This window comes from Crocuta crocuta, unplaced genomic scaffold, assembly GCF_008692635.1.
Source record: "Crocuta crocuta isolate KB4526 unplaced genomic scaffold, BGI_CrCroc_1.0 scaffold28, whole genome shotgun sequence".
Classification (NCBI taxonomy): Eukaryota; Metazoa; Chordata; class Mammalia; order Carnivora; family Hyaenidae; genus Crocuta; species Crocuta crocuta.
The window spans coordinates 8,750,097-8,774,825 of NW_027533256.1; the positions used below are offsets into that span (position 1 = coordinate 8,750,097).

Genomic DNA, 24,729 nt, shown 5'->3' on the forward strand with positions numbered 1-24,729 from the left:
TATGATAGTTACATTAGGCATGTTTTAAGATCCCTTCTAATTCAAATTGTTACATGATGAGGTCATTACTTACAGCTTTTTGATTATAGCTGTAGACAAATTGAGTACTCCATTGACCTATCCATCAATCCCACTGAAAACCACTAACCTGTTTTTACTTAATGGATACTTTCCAAATCTTCTGGTTCTATTACTTAAACCACAAGGCAACATATAAGAAAATTAATTCTTCCCAGGTAGTAAGAGAAAATATGTAGGAAATGAAACTTTTTTGTTTTAAAGTGTTTTCATTTAATATTTTTCAGTAAGAATAAATCACTGAAATGACCTCTGAGTAGTAAATGTAAAGTTAATTGAAAATTCCATCATGTTCTAGAGAGTTTAGGGGTGAAAAGCCCAAGGAAAAAAAATTGCCAAGACTTTATATGAGAATAAAACCTACAATGTTTATTTCTAAAATGCTTTGGTCCAACATGTAAGTCCATCAAGCACATGCAACTTTAAAAATATGTATTTAAAGTTGAAAGTTAGTAAATGCATATATGCTTTTATTTAAATATTTTAAACGTTCCTCTACACATTCATACACTCACAAAGGTGTCAATGGGAGTTTTGTATTCATAGGTCTAGGCAAAGATTGATTTATCATTGGTAGGAAAATTAGTAGTTCAATCAGTTAAACATTTTCAATTTGGATTCACTTTCCAAAAATGAAATAAAACAAGTGCAATCAGTATTTCCATATTTACTTATTTAATTTCCCTGAAAAACTAAAAATTAGTCCAGCTATAAAAATATGAGACACACAGCAAAGAAGAAATACGTTTACCATCAAGAATTGTGGCACTTTTCTTTATAAGAACATTGCAAGGCCTAGATAATAAAAATACTTCTGGCAATACATAGTAAGTCTTTTCATTTAAGTAACACCATAGAATCCTTCTTAGGAATACTGTTGTACATTATATCTATTATTTTACAATAACAGAAAATAAAATGAGGGATACAAATATTAAAGGCCAATCATCAGAAAGAAATTAATGTTTAGCATAGATTATTATTTATATGAACAAAGTAAATAGGTAGATTCATCAATTTGATTTAATATAAAATATATTTCTGGCATATAATTATTTTAAAATGAAATTTACTAAGATAATTCAGCAAATTCAAGTATTCATTCAGCCAAGGGAACAAACTAAGCCTCTTAAAAATTCAAGATTTACAGATTAATATTAGAAATTTTCTCAATATAATACATGGAATATTCTGATCTCCGTTGAATTACACTGTACAAAGACATGTATCATTTGCTTATAATCAGGTAAAACTGGTCACTAAGATTCCTTGACCAAAATATCACCCTAATTATATGAGGCAAAGTCCTATAATAATATGGATGTAATAATGGCCACATCTTTTCAAAAAGAGAACATGGAAGTTTTCATTTTCACAACTGTGAGTTTGGTTTCCCAAAATCTGGTTCCCAAAGCCAACTTCTAAATGTTAAAGCAGAGGTGGGGCAGTAATGGAAAGAAATGATTTAATGGAACTCCAAAAAAAAAAAAAAAAAACTGTCATCGATCTTAGTTTAAGCAATAGATCTGGCATAAGAGATACACAGAATTATGTAATAATGCTTATATCAAAGGTTATTGGTTAGCTAAAGGGCAAAGAGTATGAGGCAAGTAAGATATAATATGTACTTTTAACAAAGAAGACTGAGTAATATGTTAAGTGTTAGGGTGGGATAGGAAAGAACTCAAGCTGGGCAAAAATTTCCTCTTGGACTTTCTATATAAACATCTATTTTAGTTTTGGATGGTTCACCAGCGTGCTCATGTGATGGAGTAGAGGAACTCTGCCCACCCATGAAATACTTCCCAGACCAACAGGTCCTTGTGCAGCTGCTCTAGAAAGGCAGCTTGTCCTCTGAGGTCCCTGGGCCACCTCTCCCCACCAAGAGTGTGGAACTATAGGAAAATGGAATCCAGATTGTTTAAAAAGTTAATCCACCCTCATTAGCGAACTGAGTTATTCAAATACCAGCTAAAAGTACATACTTCAGCTAAAAGACACGGGTAAGTATCTGTCTTGAAAATGCCTCCAAGAGGTCATGATGTGATCTTGCCTTTACTGGCCATATGTTCTCCCAGAAGAGGGGCTTTATAAGGTCCTGGAAATCCTCAGCTCCCTTTAGCTGACTGTCCAAATAAAATCTTAAGGAATATAGTTTAAGTCCTTTATTGGGCTCTGTAATCCCTTCAACCAATTAGGCTGCAATTGCTTTATGCAACTTTTGTTTCATTGGAAAATGTGGGGAGATATTTTTATATTATATAAGTAAGATTAATGGGTAAACACTGTTCACTGCAAACCAAATGATGCTGCCTTCAGAGAGTTGTCAGCAAGCAAGTCAAATGATACACCAAGAAAGCACCCCGTACGCCTGAGCAAAGCCCTTCAGGACAGCTGGAACGCGTTCTTTATGAGGAAACTCCAAGCCACTTGGTAATTTCAAGTGTGAAGCAACAGAAGTCTTTCTTAATCGAAAGTCAGAAGCTTCTGAAGAACTTCAAGCACAACTTTATAACAAAAGCAATACTGCTCCTATATACATAAATATGAAAAACAACAGAATGTTAAGTCATTGAATACCAATATCCACTTTCAGAGAACACAGTTGTAATTTTCCACCATAAAGGAAAAGAGCAAACATTTAACCAAGAACTTCTTTACATATATATATACTTAAATATCAGGAAGAAAAATGATCATAGTATAGTGCCTGGTCTAGAATTAGTTAACTCAAGGCTTCACTGAACGCAAGGGAAGTTGATCCTTTATCTCAGTCTCCTTAGAATGACCTGGATAAATCATGCTTAAAAAATTTTTTTGGGTACAGCCTCAGGTCTCTCAGGCAACCTTAGTTCAAATAAAATGCTTCATGTATCATTCATCATTGGCCTAAAAACAGGTCAACCTAAAGATTCAGGTATACCTGTTTGTTCTCATTATCCATGCTTTTTCTAGATTCTCATTCTCAATGATTAATAACTAATCTGTAACACAAATGCTATCTTTTTATGACATACCAATGACTTTGATAATTTAGTGACAAGTAAATATCCCCAAACTGCTATCCAGTAACTTGCAAATCACTTTAGATATGTTACTTAAATAGAATGGCATTATGGACAAATCATGAGTTTGGCCATCAGGAGACTTCTGTTTCCTTCTTGGCTCCACCATGTGCTATATGACTGACCTCACAGAACAAACTTCATTACTCTGAATGTGAAGTACTTACTTCACCAGTAATATCAGAGAAAAGTTAATGTCTACCTCCAACAGTGAGAATTCAATGCCATCACGTAAGTAAAAGAGATTTACAAATTGTAACATGTTAAACGTGTTAATCGTTATATTCTCTTTTCTTTTCATTAGAATTTAGGTAGTGAGAGCTTACCTTCGTTTGAACCATGCCATAACGCTGTTCTCTCATTTGGGCCACTATATTCTTGATGTTGAACTGCAACAGGATGACAGTGATTTTGTATTATTCACATGGGGGAAAATACAAACCCACAGATTGCCAAATGAGTACTCCATAGTTCTTTCCAGTAAAAGAAAGATGTCAAGATACAACCAGAAAGGTCTCATTTTCAACTATAAGAAAAGGCACTGTTTTTAAACGAGCCTAATGGATAAAGAAGACTTTAGTTTAAAAGGGTTTCCAGGAAAAAGCAGGAAGCAGTCATTTATAATAAGAAATGTGCTCCAAAAGAAATAACAACAAATTTGCCCCTGTGTCTACTTTTCTGTTCTCCAATGGGAAATCTTAAAACAGGACTATAATTCTGGAAAAGTCTGAGCATAGACTACTTTTTCTGGCCCCATTAGTAACACAGCTGTTTCTCATCTAAAGAGCCCTCTCAACTCAAATGGAGACCCTAACAACAGCTGGCCCAAAACCAGATTCTGCACCTGTGCTTGGAGACCAGCCTACCCAGTGTGGCTGCTGAGCTGGTGCAGGTCTACAAGGGGCTGTTGCTAGTCTGCAATGAGATGAGTCCAGAAACTGGCAGCAAGTGTTTAGAAACTCGTATGGCAATCTGACAGTGGTGCAGCATCACGGAGCATCACCAGTGGAACAGGATATAGGCCAGCTCAAGTGTTGCTGAACTTGTCTGGAGAGTCACAAGTGGTTGCAAGCTGAGGACCAGTCATGTCCAGCAAGACCACATAGACACATGAAATTTTAAGGTTTGTTAACTATAACCCCAAAATATATAAAATCAGAGAAAATGTAACCATTCCTTGATTTTTATAGCTTTTCATTTTTATCATAATTTAAAATTTTAATTGAGCCTTTAAAATTTTTTATCTTGAAATAACTATAGATGTACAGTAAGTTGCAAAAATATGTACATGGAGATCTTATGTATCCGAAGCCTGATTTCCCCCAATTATGTCATCCTACATAATTATCGTAGAGTATCACAACCAGGAAGTTAACATTGGTATGATCCATGGATGACATTTTGATCATTATTCAGATTTTGCCAGTTTTACATGCAATCGCTTGTGAATTTGGGTATGCATGTGTGTGTGATTTTGTGCAATGTTATCACAGGTAAGACTCAGGTAACTGCAACCACAATCCATATATAATACTGCTCCACCACAAAACTTTCTCATGTTATCCATTAGAACTACTCACCCAACCCAGTCCCTAACCCTTCTGTTATCCATCTCTACTGTTTTGTTATTTCAAAAGGATTGTATGAATGGAATCATGTGATATATAACTTTTTGAGGCTTTTTTTCATTCATTATAATTGCCTTGAGATCCATCTAAATTGTTGTGTATAGTAAAACCTGGGTTTGAGAGAGTAATTCATTCCAGAAACATGCTTCCAACTCAAAAGCACTTGTATATCAAAGTGAATTTCCCCATAATAAAATGAAAAATTATTACAGTGCTGTATTATCACATAAAATAATAAAGGAAATACAAAATAAAAAGAAAAATAAACAAATTAACTTGCACTTACCTTTGAAAACATTTGTGGCTGGTGTAAGGAGACAAGAAAGAGGAGGATTATTGTGTAGGATGATTTTCACTATCAGTAATGGATGGTGACTACAGTATAGTATTAATAAACTCTTGTCATATACTATATTTAATGTAACTGGCAGTAACACAGCAGAGAAAAGGGTCTATATCTGCAGGCAGCCTGACTTAAAATGAAGCAAAGCATTCCTAAGCTTACTCTTGTATGGAAAAGCAAAGGACTTTCACTTTAAGTGACAAAAAATACACTAGTGCCAGTTGTGGGTACCTTCCAACATTCTGATAAATCAGATTTCTGTCAAACATTGCAGCCTGAGACCAAGCATCTGAGCAGGGGAGATAATCACCCACAATCCCATAGAGAGAGAGAGAGAGAGAGAGGGGAACAACTGGCTCAGTTGTGAGCATGTAGCATTCAGTGTCACATATTATTCTTATTGGAAGATATCGCTTGTTTATTAAGTTAAAATTAATTAGAAATGTTTGCTTATCTTGCAGAACACTTGCAGAACAAGTTACTTGCAATCCAAGGTTTTACTGTACATAAACAGTTCACTCCTTTTTATTGCTTAGTAGTATTCCATTAAAAAATAAATGGAATGGATATATACCAGTTTGTTTAATCATCAACTTACTGAAAGACATCTAGGTTGATTCCAGTTTTGGGCTATTATGAATAAATCTGCTATGAACAGTTACATGTAGGCTTTTGTATAACTGTTACATTTTCATCTCTCTGGGATAAACACCCAAGAGTCCTACTGCTGATGTTACATGGTAAGTTTAATTCAGTTTTGCTTTTGTTTGTTTTAAAGAAAGTGTAGAACTATTTTTTAGAATGGGTATACTATTTTACATTCCCACAAGCAACAAATAATTAACCCAGTATCTTCAACTCTTCACCAGCATTTGGAGGTATCACTATTTTTTAATATTAGTCTTTCTGATACATGTCTAGTGATATTTCATCATAGTTTTAATTTTATTTCCCTAAAAGCTAATGAAGCCCAACATATTTTTACATGCTAATTTGTCATCTTTTTGTCCTCTTTGGTGAAATGTTTGTTCGTGCCTTTTACCCATTTTCTAACCCATTTTTTGTTTTTTTTGTTCTTTATTTACTATTAAAGTTTTGAGGATGCTTTATATATTCTAAATGTAAGACCTTTGTTGGATGTGGAATTTGCAAACAGTTTCTCTAAGTCTGTAGCTTAACATTCTCTTCAAAGGGTCTTTCACAAAATGAATTATTTTAATTTACTTTGCCCTTAAGAATGTTTGTTCTCACCACCTGTATTCAACCCAATACTTAAAGTTCTAGGTAGCTCAATAAGGCCATAGAAAGAAATAAAAGGCATACAGACTGGAAAAGAAGAGATAAATGTATCCTTATTTGCAACTACAATGATTGTCTATGTAGAAAATCCCAAGGAATCTAAAAACAGAACAAAATAGAAGAAAAAAAAACCTCTTAGAAATAGTGAGTTCAATAAAATCAGAGCATACAAGATCAACACACAAAAATCAATCACATTTCTATATACAAACTATGAACATGTAGAAGCTTATCATAAAAACACAATACCATTTACAGTTACTCCAAAGATAATGAAATAGGATAAATCTAATAAATCACATATAGGATCTATACACTGAAAATGACAAAATGCTGATGAAAGAAATCAAAGAAGACCTAAATAAATGGGGAGGCATATTGTGTTCATGGATTGAAGGATTCGATAGCAAAGATGTCAGTTCTTTCCAAATTGATCTACAGATTTAAAGCAATTCCTATCAAAACCCCTGTAAGCTTTTTTTGTAGATATAGACAAGCTAGTTCTAAAATTTATATAGGAAAGCACAGACCCTATAAAAGTTAAAACAATTTTGAAAAAGAACAAAGGAATCACTCTATCTTATTTTATAGCTACAGGAATAGTATGATATTGGCAAGAGAATAGAGAGCTGGATCATTGGAACAGAATACAGAACCAGAAATAGGCCCATACAAACATGTCCAATGGTTTTGACAAAGGTACAGAAGCAATTTGGTGGAGGAAGAATAGCTTTTTCAACAAATAGTCCTAGAATATTGGACATCTATAGGTGAAAAGAAAGGAAAGGAAAGGAAAGGAAAGGAAAGGAAAGGAAAGGAAAGGAAAGGAAAGGAAAGGAAAGGAAGGAAAGGAAAAGATAAGAAAAGAAAAAAGAAAAGAGAAGAAAAGAAAAGAAGAAAGGAAGAAAGGAAGGAAGGAAGAAAAGAAGGAAGGAAGAAAACTTAAGTAAACCTTGACTTAAATCTCACATTTATACAAACTTAACTCAAGATGGATTATGGACTTTAGGGTGCCTGGGTGGCTCAGTTGGTTGAGCATGCAGCTCTTGGTTTAGGCTAAGGTCATGGTCTCACGGTTCATAAGTTTGAACCCAGTGTAGGGCTCCACACTGAAAGTGCAGAGCCTGCTTGGGATTCTCTCTCTCTCTCCCTCTCTCTTGAGGGCCCTTTCCCACCTCAAAATAAATAAACTTTACAAAAATGGATTATGGACTTAAATATAAAACATAAAACACAGAACATTTAGAAAACAGTATAGAAAAAATTATTTAGGACCTAGGCTAGGTGACGAGTTCTTAGACTTGAAACCAAAAGCATGATTCATAAGAAGAAATATTGACATGAAATCTTATTGAATTTAAAAACTGTTGCTTCTTTGAAAACCTGCTTTATAATTTAGAAGATTAAGATTAGGCAAATTATGGAAATGAATTTATATTATTTGTATTAATTTACTGATGGCAAAACAAGTGTCACTGGATTGTCTTGTCAAAAAAAGACACAGCTTTCTGAATGTAGTTGTAGCTGTTAACCAAATGATGATCATGGAAGTGACTGCAAAGAAATGAAGGCAAAAAGAGTTCATGTTCATTTTACTTGGAACTATAATTCCTTATGTATGGAATCTTACAGCCATTATTGACTGTGAGTTGCTAAAAGCACTCTTGTTTTAAATGCAAAGATGTACTGGCTAACAAAGTAAAGGAACTATTAAAATTTACTTGCCATTTACATAAAAAAAGAAATAAGTTTGAAGACAAAAGAATTATTTAAAAGAATATTAAATTTGGGGCACCTGGGTGACTCACTCAGTTAGGCGGCTGACTTCAGCTCAGGTCATGAACTCACAATCTGAGTTCAAGCCCAGGATCAGGCTCTGTGCTGACAGCCCAGAGCCTGGAGATTACTTTGGATTCTGCATCTCCTTCTCTCTCTGCCTCTCCCCGGCTTGTGCTCCATTTCTCTCTCAAAATTAAATAAATGTTTAAAAAGTGAAATATTAAAAAAATAAAAGAATATTAAATTAAAAAGTCAACAGAAGCTGATGTTCATTATTTTTCACATGTAACATAATGCTCTGCAGACTTAGAAAATAGCACTTTGAATTGCTAAGGCTAAAAACCCACATACTATTGCCAGGACAATGGTCAAAAAGTACTCAAGATGTTTACATGGAAATTTGGGGTAAATATGTGGAATAAAAGACAGAGTACTATTTTCTTTTCTTTTTCCTTTCACACTGTATAACCCCTTTCAATGCTCATGTCCCACCAGTGAAGAGGCTGGACAACAGTTCAGGGCTGCACACTCCTCTGGCACAGGTACACTATAGAAGCCCACAGAAAGTTTTATTTCCTGACGACATTCCAGCTTGACAAATTCACGGGCTGGCTAATGATATGAAGTGGTAACAGCTTTTTTATTTTATTTCTATTCTATTCTATTCTATTCTATTCTATTCTATTCTATTCTATTCTATTCTTTCTATTTTATTTTATTTTATGTTAAGTAAGCTTCATGCTTAGCATGGAGTCCAGTGCAGGGCTTGAACTCACCACCCCGGGATCAAGACCTGAGCTGAGATCAAGAGTTGGATGCTCAACCAACTGAGCCACCCACGCACCTCTGAAGTGGTACCAACTTCTGAAGCAAATACAAGTATCACAGTATTTTCCATTGCAACTTAATGAATAAAGAGATACTGGAACCAGTGATTCTTCCAGGATATGTGTTCTTTGAATGTGATGTGACAAGAAGGAAGAGTTCTTCCTTTTTGCTCTTTGATTACTGACAAACTAGCTCAATGTGATTTGAAGCTTGAGTTTTGTGTAGGGTCATGTTCTGGTAGCAGAGCCACAATACAAGAAAGCAGTCTGAAGTATTCAGATCAAGGAATTTGTACCAGGAGATAAATCACACTGCTTCAGCAAGAGAGTCTTGTTACAAACAAACAAACAAACAAAGCCAATTCTGGCAGATAAACTTGACAATGTGCATAGGGGTGTAGTAAGAGTTTTTAATTATGTAAAGGCCAATGTGCTAAATTTTGGATTATTCACTTCATTGTGTGAAAATATGGTAACCGGTAATGAACTACCAATACTGCACCCTAATGATGGTGAGAGGGGAAAGGTCCATCGAGACTGTTCAAACTACGGAGCAGTCTCTGTTTCTGCAAGATAAGAGCTAGTGTGTGCCCAACGTTTTAAGAATTTTGAAGCGGGCATGATTAAAAGTGAAAATGGCTATAAAAATAACAAATAAAAAGAAAGAAATGGTTACATATTCTCAGATTTTCATAACCTTTAGAGTTATAATTGAGCAACTAATCTTGAAACGTCATCTTACTATAGATAACAACCCCTCCCTCTGGACCCCCCCAGACTGGTGCTGGTCCGAGACCACACTCTGAGGAGGTTTTGTGGACAAAATTTCTGAAAAGAGTGGAAAGGGAATCAGTAGGAACATCTGACATTTCCAGGTTCTATGGAAAGCCAGTAAGGAAACGATGGATATATTTTCTTTTTTTGAATTACTCCATCAAATTTAGCGTCCTTAATTGTAAAATGGACCATTATTTATGCACCACTAAGAAAAACACTGTCAATTAAAGCAACAGATGACTTATTATAAAACACACTCCACAAGGTGGGAGAAAACAGTGCTCCTTAGGAACATAAAATATAATATTTATAGCTTTAATCGTTTCTACAAGGAATAAGGACAAATATAAACAAATTATTTAAGAAGCTATGATGGGGAATATATAAAAGAAAATTATGCTAACATTTTCTGCTAAAAGGCTCAAACAACATTAGTTATGGGAATGGGCAATATCAGACTTATACTGTGAAAATTTCCAGCAGTTTTGAGCACACTGCGGGGACTCTCTAGTTTATATTCATTCTCTGAGTTTGCTTTGGAAAACCGTTCTCTTCTTACTCTCAGTCTTATGGCCTACAAATTCCTGACTGGCCTAAATAGCCCAGCATCTCCCACAGTGATTACGTCAGGGAAGGGGCTACAACTCAGAAACGGTAAAATGCTGGGAGATACTGGTTCAAGTTTCTGACAAAAAGTAATTTCCTGTGTCCTCCAAGAGCTGCTGGGAAAGACCATTTTCCCACCCTCCCACATAATAGAACCTGAGGATAATGAGTTCTGAAACCAAAAGAGCCATTCTACTGCCACAGGACAGAGTCTAGCACTGGCAGGGTTTAACTACAGAAGGCCCAAGAGAGCAGAGACTTGATTTTTGCGACGATACCCTAACTGCAGAATTTGCCTAGCAGGGCAAATGCCTGGTCACCCGTTTTCTCAGGACTGAGGTGTGGCTTTTCGCATTCCTTGTGCCCCTGGTAAGGGCCGCTCTTGCCCCAGTGCCTGCTAATAAACGGATGTCTTCCCCTTCGCACTCCTGCAGGGCAGGAAAACAGTTCAGTGAGTCAGTCTTTCTGGCCACAAATCTAAGATCATATTCCCTAATCAGTTTAATCAACAGTAACAATAATAGTATAATCAATAAGTGTCTAATTCTTGTGTCTATCTCTCAGCTGGTTCCAAATTTAGGAGGAAAGCAATGAATTGTGAATGCCTGATCAAATACAGCAATATTATTATCATTATTTTATGTATGAAAACACTGGGTTTTGGAGAGGGTGAGCAATTTGCACAGTCACCAAAACCTGAAGTATAAGGCAAAACTGGCAGTCAAAGCTGGAGACCTCTCATTAAAACTCTGGAGTCTACATTTTTTCCGGTGTGCTTATGTGCACGTAATTTCTGTTCATTAAAAACAGGCATACTTCATCAACATTCTTTAACAGGATTTTAAAAGCTGTACATGTGGGTAGAGGGAAAGCAAAGGGACATGAACCCGCAATCGCTGTGCACCTACTGTGTTCCCAACAAGGGTCCACGCCACTTGTTTGTATTATGTATTTTAACCATCACAACCCCCTCCCAGAACCTGCACCGCTTGATTGAGAAGCAGGTGCCTAAAGTTCATGTGCTTCCTCTTGAAACTTTCTCTTGAAGGCCAAATCTTCAGGTCCTAGGAGGCTGTCAAAAGTAGAGGGCTTACTAACAGCATCAAGTTATCTGTTGAATTTTACTTACTGGAAAGTTCTTTTCGATGGCACAGAACACAACATCCACACACAGGAACACCCCCGTCCGACCCACGCCAGCACTGCAGTGAACAAGGACAGGTCCTGTAAGGTGGCTCTTCCTCACATAACGCACGTACTTTATGAAGCCATCTACAGGGGCAGGAGTGCCATGGTCTGGCCAGTTGATGAACTGTAAGTGTTTTATAAAGTGACTAGTTCCTGTCTGTTGAGAGAGGAGACAGGGAGGAGAGAGGAGGGGAAGAGAGAGATTTATCTTTTTGTGTTAAGGATCTCAACTCAATTTCCAATACAATAATTATGATAATAATAATAATAATAATAATAATAATAATAATAATAATAGNGGGGTACCTGGGTGGCTCCACTGGTTGAGTGCCTGACTCTTGATCTCTTGATTTCATATCAGGTCATGATCTCACGATTCTTGAATTTGGGCCCCACCTCAGGCTCCCTGCTTGCAATGTGGAGTCTGCTTGAAATTCTCTCTGCCCCTCCCCCACTTTGCATGAGCACACTCTCTCTTTCTCTCAAAATAAATAGATAAAACTTAAAAAAAAAATTAAGCACTGATGATGTGCCAGGTACTATCTGGAGACTTCACACGTACTCTCTCATTTAATCCTCACATCAACTCTGGGAGGTAGGCATGGTTTTATTCCCATTTTACAGGTGAAACAGTAAGGATCAGGGTCATTGAGAGGTGTATGCTAGGTCAGAAGTCTCACATGTCTAGAGCTCGGACTATAATGTAGGCCTCCTGAATTCAAACCTACCGTCTTTCTTCTGGACCATGTTGCTGCAGAGAAACCAAGAATCCCAAACACTTCAGAGTGAAAGATGAGCTAACACATTAAGAAAAGCATTCTATCTTAGCTTAAAGATTATGATACAAAATTTTATTAAAACAGGTAGGTGCTGCCAAGTTGCTTGACCAGGGGCACACCGACCTCTTCTGGTGATGAGGACAGTGTAGGCGGTGACCAGGTAAGTGGGCTGTGCCCCCACTCTCGTGCTGAGCCCCCTTGAAGCACAGTCATGAAACTCTTCTCAGCTAAGAAAGAACTTCGAGTTGGCCCATTACCCCTTCCTAAAGGATGGCACTTTCCCAGTGTGAAGCCCTCATTTTACTGCTCTGGGCACCCCTGCAAGGAAATTTGGAATGAGTTTCTCACTCCTCCCTTGCTTTTCCCTAATGCAGCGCTTTCTTCATTGGTATGTGAAATTGAATGATGAAAATGATACTGAAAATCTTGTGAAGGCACCAAAGTGAGGATAGCTTTACCACATATTTCAGGGGTTAAATCTCTCCTGCCACTGTTGACCCCTAAGAATCTGCACAAAGGTGGACTTCACCACTTTTCTGATCGAATCAATCACTTAGAAACCTGGATGCAGATTCTTTAAGCACGAACCCCACGGTTCTGGACCCTGTGGGCCTCAGCTCAAAGGTCACGACTGCTTTGCCGAGCCTCCACAGGTAGACTCAAGCATTTGAGTTCTTGCAGACTAATCATTCCTCTGTGCCCTTCACCTGCCTGTACTCTCTAAGCATACTGTCTTCCTCCCGAGGTAACATGTACCTCACACATCATTTGGAACTTCCTTCCCCACTAGACTGTTAAGTGCTCTAAGAGCTGATGTGTGTGCGTGTGTGTATGTGTATGTGTGTGTGTGTGTGTGTGTGTGTTTTCTGTCTCCAGCACCTGGCACAATGCCTGGTGTTAATGCAGGAGGGAATCCACAAGTATCAGGGGAGTGAGGGTTGAAGCGAATCCCCTCAACCTTAGCGCACAGACCAAGCACAGCGCCTAGCACACGGCTAGCAAGTTATCCATCAGCGTCAGCCATCATTCTTGGCCTCCCTGGTCACACCTATGCTCCAACCCTCCTCACTTTTCAGTTCCATCTTTCCCTCTCACCCTACTCCTGTATTTCATCAACTTCTCCCTTTGCACTCAGGTGCCCCATCCGAGAGTAAATTTTTTGAAACCCTCATCATTTCCCTAAATGCTTTGTCCACTTCCTTCCTTGCCTCCCACAACCCTTCTCCCATTCCCCACACCCCACAGAGCATGGAGGTCATGCCACATGCTCCTTGCTGCCCACTCCTGTTTGTGTAAATACCCCTCTTCCTTTGGAGTTTCATACCTCTTAGCTTCACCTTCTCATTGCAATTACCTAGTGGCTTTAGCCTCTAGTCAATCGACTGCGTTCACCAAAGATCCTGACCTCTCTTTGCCACAGGCTCTGACATCATCCAGGGCAAATCCAGGGTCTCAACAGCCCAACAGACACTCTAACCTCATAGCATTTGTATTTCTCCCTTGTAAAGGAGACCACTTGTTTCTTCTGGTCCTCACAGTGATGGTCACCCCTTGAACTTACCATCACCTATAATGACCAGTATCAAAGATCTTCCCTCCAACTACAGTGTGATCAAATGGAGCTTTCCTGTCCTTTCTGCCCTCCATTTACTCCTAGTTGACCAGCCCCAGATTCCATTTGTCTCCCTAAGTTTAGACATCATGGTTGATTATCTGAATCATTCTCTCACCAAACTGTTAACTCCTTTCATCCTTTGAATTTTACCACACATAGTGGACAACCTCTCTCCCTGGGTCAGCCCCTTAACCTGTGTTCAGGAATCCCATAGTTAGGCTGCTGGGAAGGAAATAATCACATAGATGCATATTTTATTGTTACCACAAATTTATTGGTTCCAGTATGTATCACCTACCTGCTAATCAAATCCACATATAGCAATGATCCTACAAACCATTCCTTTTGTAGTTTTTATTATATTAAAGCAAGAAATCTCTGAGTTATTCTAGATCAACACTTCCCACTAGAACTTTCTACAAGGATGCAAATATTCTAAATCTGTGCATCCCAGTATGATAGCCATTAGTAACAAGTGACTAAACATTAGAAATGCAGCTGCTGCAAGTGAAACATTGAATTTGTTGTTTCATATAATTTCAAATAATTTAAATTTAAGCTTAAATGGTCACATGTGGCTACTGTAGAGGGCAGCTTAATTTTTGACCATTCCTTCTGTCACTTATAAGTCACAAGTCCTAAGTCACATATAAGTCTGCCAATTTTGTATGAAAAACACTAAATTCTCTGGTTTCCACTGGTTTCCATCTCAATGCCAACTGCCCTGCTTGAGATTATGATACCTTCTGACTAAAATTCTTCAATGTCTCCCAATTATCTTCGTAAAAATGCTTGTGCTTCTTAGCCAAACTCCAAGATACTTCATGTTCTGACTGGTCCCTGCTTACATCTAGAGCCTCATCTCACCTCTCACTTTCTCCTGAGTTAAAATTTTACATTCCCCAAACACTTAACTACTTATTTCTCCATACACACCCCATGCTATTTTATATCTCCATCACCTACTTCTTATTTCTAACTTTCTTATTGGGTAGTTCTCAATCCAGACATATCCTCCTCCAGTACACCTTCCCCTGAACCCTAAGTAAAGCTAAGTATGTCCCTTCCAGGCCCCCAAAGTATTCCATACAGATCTCAGTATTACCACAGACCACAGTAACCATTCCCAAATCTCCACTACTTGGTAAGGTAGTGATAGTGCCTGGCACAGTGGTTCACAATGTACCTGAAAGACTCAATACATATGTCACACTAGGCAGAAGCAGCCAAAGTGCATCCCAGGATCAGGCAACTTCCAATACTGACGCTCCCTGCCCCATCTCCCCGCTTAGGTTTTTCATCTCTCTGCAGAGTTTGGTTAAGCAAAAGCAGACATGGTGGTATCTTGGTTTCTAGTACCAAGGAGAAGTAAAACCAAGTTACTCAAAAAAGTACCCACAGTCTGTAACACAGCCTAATCCTTACTTCTTATCCTGATATGGGGCTTATCTAATGAAATATATGTCTAATACTGATTTTTTAAAAACTTACAGACTTCCTCACAACTTGAAATATTCGGATGATGAAATATTGAAGTATCTGGTAGTTCTCCAGGAAGATACGACAGTTTTTCAATTCCAAAGGCTTCTTCATAGAAACGGGCCAGTAATGGTGGCATTTGACAACTCCACCTTCTATCTCTCTGGTTATCATGACAATAACATTAGAGTTATTTTCTAAGACCATTTGCCAAAAGTCATCTGTGGTACTTGGCAGTGGTCCTTGAGCAGCAATATAAAAATACTCTTCTCCAGAATTGATTATTCTAATATAACTAGCATTGATGTAGTCTTTGTTTTCTCCAAGAGGAACACGTGTTGAATCATCTATCATAAAAACAGAAATATCTGGTAGATAAAGGAAAAGTAGGAGACACAATTCACCCTGGATTCATGAAAGTATTTCATACTGGTAAATTCATTCATCTCTTTGACCAGTAGAGAAGATGGCATAGAGTGTCATTTCAAGAGTTATCGGAGCCCGTGAATTTAAATTCTTCCCTTCCCCAGGTCATATTGGCATCACCTACAAAATATACAATGAGGTGTGTTTTTTGTTTTCATCTGTTTCTACAAAACAGAGAAGGTTGCCATTGGTATCTAGATACTTTGAGAGATTTCTGTTACATATGGCACAGATTATGATTAGGCCAAGGGAGTTACATAACATTACCCAACTCCCTTGAACTGAACACGGCAAAGAAGGAGCTCTCTGAGGGAGCAAGGGAATGCCATTCTCTATAAATCCAGAGAATCTGGTCTCACCAATAGGCCCTCCCTACTACTCAGAGTCCTGTGGGCCACTCATCTGGCAAAGAAGGTATGACTGAGATAACTAAACAGGGCCTTACACAATTTCTGACAGAACCCTTCTCAAATTCCAACAGAGCAAACATAAACCTCCCCTTGTAAATATGAATAAATAGGAAAAACAATTGCTAGATATATGAAGACGGTCAGTACTTCACAAAAGGAGACAATTTTTAAAAATCATAGCAAATGTTTTCCTTTCTATAAGAAGGAAAAATACTTTAAAAACTCTGATTTTTATTTAAAATGAAATATAACATTATTTTATTATTTAAAAAGAATAACCTATATTTAGTGATGTTACATTATTAAATTATCAAGTAACAAAAGCATTATAGTAAGATCTTCTTCATATATGAACATATATACAAATACATCATATTACTTTATGTAAACACATAATAATTAATAATAATAATAATAAATCTGGCAAGTATTTACCAAAATACTAGGAGTGGCTATTTTATTATCTAATTTTTTATGGTGAATATATACTACTTTATAGTAGAAGAGTATTTATTTTTAAAAGGGAGATTAAATGTGTGAAAATTAAACAATCTAAACTAATAAACACTTGCTTTCAGATAAAAACCACAATTTCTCAATTAAAACCTGTAAAGTGAGAAGCAAATAGAAAAACAAATTAGTGATTTAGAGAACTGGCTTAAAGATTTTTCCCCCAAACTCAGAAAAAAAGATGAAAACAATGATAATAATGAGTAAAATATTAGGGAGTACAGAGCATATAAAGAAAATACATAAAAGGAAGTTCAGAAGCAAAACTATGGAATACACAGTAGTAAAGAAATAGCTCAAGTGATCACAGGAGAAATATTCCCCTGAGAGATGAGATAGTTGTAGAATTTAGGGCTAACATGCGCCCCAGGCCCAAGCAGCATGTATGTACCCTACATGCATCACCTCATCTGGACCTCAGAACAATCCTTTGAATGAGGTATAATATGCGTGCTTTTCAGACGAGACACTTTTACTCAAAGGGGCTAAGTAATTTGTTCCATGGCATGCAGCAATTCTTCTAGATTCCACAGTCCACAAGTAAGTCCATGATCTGCTGGCCCTCAAGGAAGACTCAAGTTTGCAGATGGAAAGACCACATCAAATGCCAGACAACATTACTGAAGACAGCCACTAAGACCTCAAGACTAGCGGAGCGTAAGGTCACAGAGATAGGAAGCAAAGCTTTGCTGCTGGATCACTAGAGGTCTTAGTGAGCTGTGCCACTCCCGTTTCCAGTCCTCAATTCCCGAATCCTGGCTGCGGCAGAAAAAGCAACATATACCGGATGCTAATTTGCAGCACATATGACCTCCGAGAGAACACTGCCCTGGCCAGCCCTTGCAGGTACTGCCACCTAGCAGGTACCGTAAACTGAGTCTTCAAAAAGCCATTCCACTGTTCTATCAAGCCAGTCGCTGTAGGAGGATGAGGAATATGTCTAAGACCAGTGAATTCCATGAACACGAGCCCATTGCCACAAATCATTTGCCTCAAGGTGAGCTCCTTGGTCAGAGGCAATGCTGTGCAGACTACCATGATGTTAGCTAAGGCATTCTGTGGGTCCATGGAGGGTAGATTTGGCAGAAGTACTGCATGCAGGGAAGGCAAATCCATATACAATGTCTATTCTGCAAAAACAAACAAACAAAAAAAGGCACTGAAAAAAGCACTGCTCCTTCTGTGATAGAAGTAGCTTAATGTAATCAACCTGTTGTCAGGTATCTGGCTTAACACCCTGGGAAACAGTGCCATATTGGGGCCTCACTGTTCATCTCTGCGCTGGCAGACTGGGCACTCAGTACCGGCCACAGCAAGGTCGACCTTGGTGATGAGAAGTTCATGTTGCTGAGCCTATTCGTAACTTCTATTCTTGCTAGCACAGCCACTTTGTTGATGAATCCACTGTCTAATGCAAGGATGGCTGGGAACGTGACTGGCATGCACAGAACGAGTCATCCTATCCACCTGATTATTAAAATCCTCTCAGTCACCCTTCAATGAACATTCACATACAACACAAATATCTTCATGAGTTTTGCCCATCCTGAGAGGTCTAGCCACATACCTCTTCCTCAGAATTCCTTGTAACCAATTTTCTAATCATGTTCCTTCCAAGTCCCTGACCATCCAGCTAAGCCATTGACACAGCTCCTGAATTGGTACAGATTTGTACCTCTGGCCATTGTTCCTTCTAAGCAAAATGGACAACCAAGAATACTGCTCAAAGTTCTACCGACTGGGAAGATTGCTCTTCGCCACTGTCCTTCAGTGATGTCCCCTCAAAAAAGGTTGTAGTGTTCCTGCTGCCTACTTCTAGGTGGTACCTGCATATTGTGCAGAACCATCTGTAAACAACATCTCAGTTTTCTCCTCCTCAGTCAGCTAACCACAGGGAACTCCTCAGGAGGCCACAGATGCAGGCTGGAAGACAGGAGGTAAAGGAAAGAGGATCATGGACATTTTGGTCCCTTCATCTAACTTACACGTGCCTTCAAGGCCTCCTCAAACCCAACCTTGTATCTACCCCTTCCATTTGATGATGGAATGCTGCTTTGCATGCTCTACTTTCTGGTTTGACGGCTTATAGTTACGTGTCCTGTCTCTACTAATACCCCATCACAGGCAAAAACTGCTCCTTAAGAGGTGAGTGGTTATACACAGAGATTGGCAGGGCTTTTCTAAAAGCCTGAGCTCTGATTCAGCTGTAGGGGTCCACCAAAGGCTCCAAACAGTATCCCTAGCTGCCACTGACATTCCATCTACTGGATCATATGGCCCAAAGGGCAGAGCAACATGCACAGCAGCCTGGACTTGAAGAGCTTGCTCTTGTTCTGGGCCCTACTCAAAACCCATCTTAGTAAATGATCCAGGGTAGCACCCATAAATGAGGAATATTGCTGGAGACCGGCTCCGGGGTCCAGGGGTCCCTGAAGGATGGACGGTGGTCGGCGAGGGAGGGATGAGAGAGCCGTGAGATTCTTTCTGGTCACCAGGCAGGCATCTCTGCTCTGACTGGGGCTCCACTTTATTGCCTCCAAAGTCCAAAGAGGCTCATTAGGCATTCTACCTCTTTGGGCTGTCAGAGAGGCCAGATGCAACATATTGCATATTGCACCCCTCTCCTTAGAAGGGAATGTTTTTATATTCTCCATACCACTAGATCTCTAGAAATTTCAATGAGGTAGAATTTTCATTGGATTCATTTTCCACCCTGTGACACACAAATGCTTCATTGGTAAGTCTGGAGTGGCTAATTGCTACTTCTTATTCCCTAGATTCTATCGGCATAACGTCAGTGTGATGTCTTAAGTAAGGGAAAGGTAATCAAGATCCCTGGGAACTATGACATAGCGCTGGAGAATTCATCTATTCCTGAGTTAGAGCAGTGGATGTGTATTGCTGGCCATGCCAGCTGAAAGCAAACTGCTTCTGGTGGTCTTTACTAACAGGTATGGAGAAAAAGTATTTGCCAGATCAATAGGTATACAGTAGGTACCAGGGGATGTATTCATTTTCCAAAGCGATCAAATCACACCTGGTACAATGGTTGCAGTTACAGTCACCACTTGCTTAAGCTTATAATAATCCACTGTCATTCCCCAAGATCCACTTGTTTTCTGTGCAGGTCATATAAGTAAGATGAATGGGGATGTTGTGGGAATCACCACCCCTGTACCTTTTAAATTCTTAATGGTGGTATTAATCTCTCTGTATTCTCTCAGGAATGCAGTATTGCTTTTAGCTTACTGTTTTCTAGACAGAAACAGATATACAGGCTTCCCCTTGGCCTTTTCCACCATAACTGGCCTCACTCCACAGGTCAGAGAAGCAGTGCAAGGATTAGGCCAGATGCTGAGCATGTCTATTCCAATTATGCGCTCCAGAACTGCAGAAATAACTACAGTGGTTCGGAACCCAGTGAACCCATTAGGAAAGGGACCCAAGCTTAAACTTCATTGCTTATCTGTCCTCCTTAAGCACTACTCTTCCTGGTGAGCCAGGGTGACACTTTTGGTCTTCTGGAATTAGTGTCAGATTAGTGCCAGTGTCAGTAGTATTGGCAAAGAAGACTCTTCAGCATTTAGGGGTTTGATGTGCCCATCTCTACCAGGACCTTCCCATATGTTTTCATTCAAATTTTCAGAATCCCATTCTTTCTCAAATTCTATGCTCTCACTGTAATGGCAAACACCCTGCAAAGTATGGAATTCAAATTGAAAAGTCAGTCACCCATTTATAGGATGAGACTCTGGGTTTGATTTTCAACAGTCTCAGCTTCTTGGCTATAGAAGATAAGGGTTTCTTTCAGGGGAAACATGAATACTTTTAGGTTATTTATGTGATGCTTGAGATGGAAATTCAAATCCCTAAGATCATCCTTTTTCCCCCTACTTTGCCCAGCACAATTAGAAACAACCAGCCAATTTCACTATATTTGTTAGTTGACAAAAATGTTCTCAGGTATAAAATACACAGTCATCCAGACCTTGCTTCTTGTAAGTATTTGTAAAGGAATAGCCAATGGTGAGATTTTATTTGTCTCTATTACCATTATTACGCCATGGATTATCTCTGCTCTCTTTACCACTACAAATAGAGTCATTAGTGCCTTTAAATTTTATCAGAGGAGGAAACCAATTCATAAAACTCATCCTTAAGATTCTGTTCCTCTAGAATCATTCTTGGTACCAAAATTTTTATTAGTCAGTGTTCTCCAGAGAAACAGAATTGATAGGCTATATATACATACATATGTGTGTATATATATATATATATATATACACATACAGCAGAAAGATTTATTTTAAGGAACTAGCTCACACAACTGTGCAGCCAGTCTGAAATTTGCAGGGCAGGCTGTCAAGCTGGAGATCCAAAGAAGAACTGATGTTACAGTCTTGAGTCCAGAGGCAATCTGGAGGCAAAATGGCTTCTTCCTTGGGGAACTTCAATCATTTTTTTTTTCTTAAGGCTTTCAACTGATTGGACGAAGTTCATCCATATTAGAGAGGGTGGTCTGAATTACTGAAATTCCACTGATCTAAGTGTTAATTACATCTAAAAATACTTTTACACCAACATCTAGACTTGTGTTTGGACAAATATCTGGGTAGTGTGGCCTAGCCAAGTTGACATATAAGATTATGCATCACACAAGCTAAAAATTTTTAATAGATGACTAGTGGAGGACGGTCTTCTTGAAACTTAAATTAGTTTCCAGAATACCAAGTGAAAGAAAGCAAGAACTAAATCTAGAGAGAGAGGGGGAAGTACGTGCAAAATTACCAAGAGGCAAAAGTAAAGAAGTAATTAGGGAAAAGTTGAAAGCCTTAGAAGAAAGATCCAAGAGACCAACCCTACAGATCACAGGAGCTCCAGAAGAAGAAAAACAGAGTAGAGATAGGAGGAGCAATTACTAAATAACTGAAGAAACTCTCCTAGAGCTAAAGACTGAGTCTACAGATTAAAAAGTTCTATGAATTCTAAGACCAATGAAATGAGACATACATGACAACATTTCTGAATTCCAACAAAAAATTAAAGTGCCATAAGGTTCTTGAATGAAAAAATATGTTTCTTACAGAATAAAGTCAGGGCACCTGGGTGACTCAGTCAGTTAAGCATCCAACTTCAGCTCAGGTCATGATCTCACCATTCATGAGTTCCAACCCTGTGTCAGGCTCTGTGCTGACAGCTCAGAGCCTGGAGCCTGCTTCAGATTCTGTGTCTCCCTCCCCCTCTGTCCCTCCCCCACTCATGCTCTGTCTCTCTCTGTCTCTCTCTCAAAAATAAATATTAACAAATTTTAGAATAAGGTCACATTACCATTGTATTTCTCACCTGAAACACTGGAAGCTAGAGGACAATAAAGTAACACTCAGAAAAACTTAGAAAAAAGAATGAATCCCACAATTCTAAAATCAACAAAGATATTCATTATCAGGGTAAAAATAAAAAAGGAGAGAGAGCTGCAGACAGGCAGAGTTTGAGACAACTATATCTGCTACATAGCCTATCTGTAACCAAATAACTAATGAATCAGAACAGAGAACTCAAATTAAGGGAAGATGGAGAGAAAGGGAAGCAGAAGCAAGCAACAAGCTTTGCAAAATAGTTTTATTTCTATATAAAGAATGGCTGAGAATCTGTCATTTAGGTGCTAAAAAAATGATTCTTGAAATAGAAAATAACATAGAGAACAAGAAAATCTTTAAGTCGTCTGGAAAAGAATTAATACAGAGAAGCACACTGCATGGTGGATAAACCTAGGTTTGAAACCCAGAGCTGCCTCCTATTTGCAATGCGACTGTGGGGAAGGTAATGAATTTATTTCAGGCTTTCTTTAAAGTAAAGATACTAAGAGTACCAACATCATCGGGTTGTGGTGAGGATTAAATGAATTACCATCTGAGAAGGACTTACAACAGCACTGAGTACATTCAACAACAACAACAACAACTACTACTGCTACTACTACTATATTACTATTAGTGGTTGTGGTAACAGAAACATACAGTGACTTCATTAAAGTATTGAGTATTGATGCTTATTGAATCTCTCCTTTAAAGACCTTGTATTTTTCTACCTATATATTTTAAGGGTAAATGGTACAAAGTATAAAAAATGTGATTATCTTTTGCATTTCTCATTAGCCATCTTTTTAAAGCATATTGAGGTATAATTGTCATACATGGACACCCATGAACCAACACTAAAGGAGGGATAACACCTCCATCGCTGCTAAAATGTTCTCATGCCCTTTCATAATCTATTCTGCCTGCTTCCCTCCTGCCCTCATGGCAACCACTGATAAACTTTATGAATTAGTTTGAATTTTCTAGAATTTTATGTAAATGAAGCGACACAGTGTATCAGTCTGTTCAGGCTGCCGTAACAAAATACCACAGACTCGGGGGCTTACACAAAACATTCATTACCACATTTGTGAAGGCTAGAAGTTTAAGATCCAGGTGTCAGATCCAAATCCAGGGCTTTCCCTTGAGCTTGAAGAGGCTCACCGTTTGCCATGTCTTCATGTGGCCTCATGTGGCCTCTGTCATACATATATCCCTGGCCTTTTGAGTGTCCTAATTCCTCTTCTTACAAAATACCAGTCAGACTGGATTAGGGTATACCTGAAGGCCCTGTTTTTATTTTAATTACCTCTTTAAAGGCACTACCTCCAAGAACAATCCAGAGGTATGCAGCAAAACAGTTTACTATTTTGTATAGCTGAGTGGTACCCACTGAATGGGCATACCATATTTGTTTATCCACTCTGTTATTGATGGACACTAAGTTGTTTTCATATTTTTGCTTTTGCAAATAAAACTGGAATGAATATTTATTTACATGTCCTTATGCAGATACATGCTTCAATTTTTTGTAGGAATAGAAACGCTGAGTCATGTAGTAGATTCATGCTTAACTTTATAAGAAACTGTTAAACTCGCTTCCATCGTACCGAGTGTAAAATGTATCTTATTATAGTTTTAATTTGCATATTCTTTCTGACTAATGATATGAACATCTTTTCACATATTTGTCATCCATACATCTTTTTTTGAAGTCACCATGTAAATCTTTTGCTCACCTATTGTTGGGTTATTTGTCCTCTTATCAAGTCATAGAAATTCTTTACATATTATTTTTTTTAATTAATAAATTTTTTTAATGTTTATTTATTTTTGAGAGAGAGGGAATGAGAGCAGGCAGTGGAGGGGAAGAGAGAGAGGGAGGCACAGAACTGGAAGCCCGCTTCAGGCTCTGAGCTGTCAGCACAGAGCCCGATGCAAGGCTCAAACTCATGGACTACAAGATCATGACCCAAACCAAAGTCAGACGCTTAACTCACTGAGCCACTCAGGCACCCCAATTTCTTTACATATTCTTAACATAAGCCTTTTGTCAGACAAATGTTTTGAATGTGTTTTCTCCCAGTCTGTTGCTTGCCTTTTCATTTTCCTAACAGTACATTGAAAAACTATCTTTTTAATCAAAGAAGTATAATTTGGTTTTTTCTTTTGTGGTTTGGGGTTTTTGTGTCCTATTAAGAAAAACTCTGCCAAACCCAAGGACACTAAATTTTTCCCAAGTAGTCTTCTGAAGTTTTATGGTTTTAATTCATATTAGGCTTATGATCTATTTTGAGTTAATTTTTATCTCAGGTATGACATAAGGGTATAGTTCATTTTTAAATATAAGAATATGCAACTGTCCAGAACCACTAGTTGAAATCACCCTCTCCTCATTGCTTGCATCCTTAAATTCAGATATTATCTGCTCTGAGCTTCCTTGCATAACTATAGACAGCACTCCATGACATATATGTAAACGTGCTCTGTAAGTGGAAAAGTAATAGAAATCTAAGTCACTATCATTATTAGTTAGTTCTGAGTAGATCCTGATCCAAAAATA

At 38.2% G+C, this 24,729-nt stretch overlaps 1 protein-coding gene across 5 annotated transcripts in view; it reads right to left on the reverse strand.

The window, feature by feature from the left end:
- Positions 1-531: 531 nt before the first annotated feature.
- The window catches only part of PTPN20 (protein tyrosine phosphatase non-receptor type 20), a 111,968-nt gene continuing 87,770 nt past the window's right edge, over positions 532-24,729 (reverse strand). For 2 of the 5 annotated variants that reach the window (XM_077746467.1, XM_077746465.1), the window contains exons 8-12: positions 15,476-15,810; positions 11,532-11,747; positions 5,058-5,075; positions 3,470-3,532; positions 532-2,610 (exon numbers count right to left, since the gene is read on the reverse strand). In XM_077746467.1, the coding sequence (XP_077602593.1) occupies positions 2,545-2,610; positions 3,470-3,532; positions 5,058-5,075; positions 11,532-11,747; positions 15,476-15,810 (698 nt within the window). In that variant the 3' untranslated portion in view covers positions 532-2,544. Of the gene's footprint in view, positions 2,611-3,469; positions 3,533-5,057; positions 5,076-6,449; positions 6,513-11,531; positions 11,748-15,475; positions 15,818-24,729 lie in introns of those variants that run through there. The other 3 variants (XM_077746468.1, XM_077746470.1, XM_077746469.1) reach the window with 3 other exon arrangements.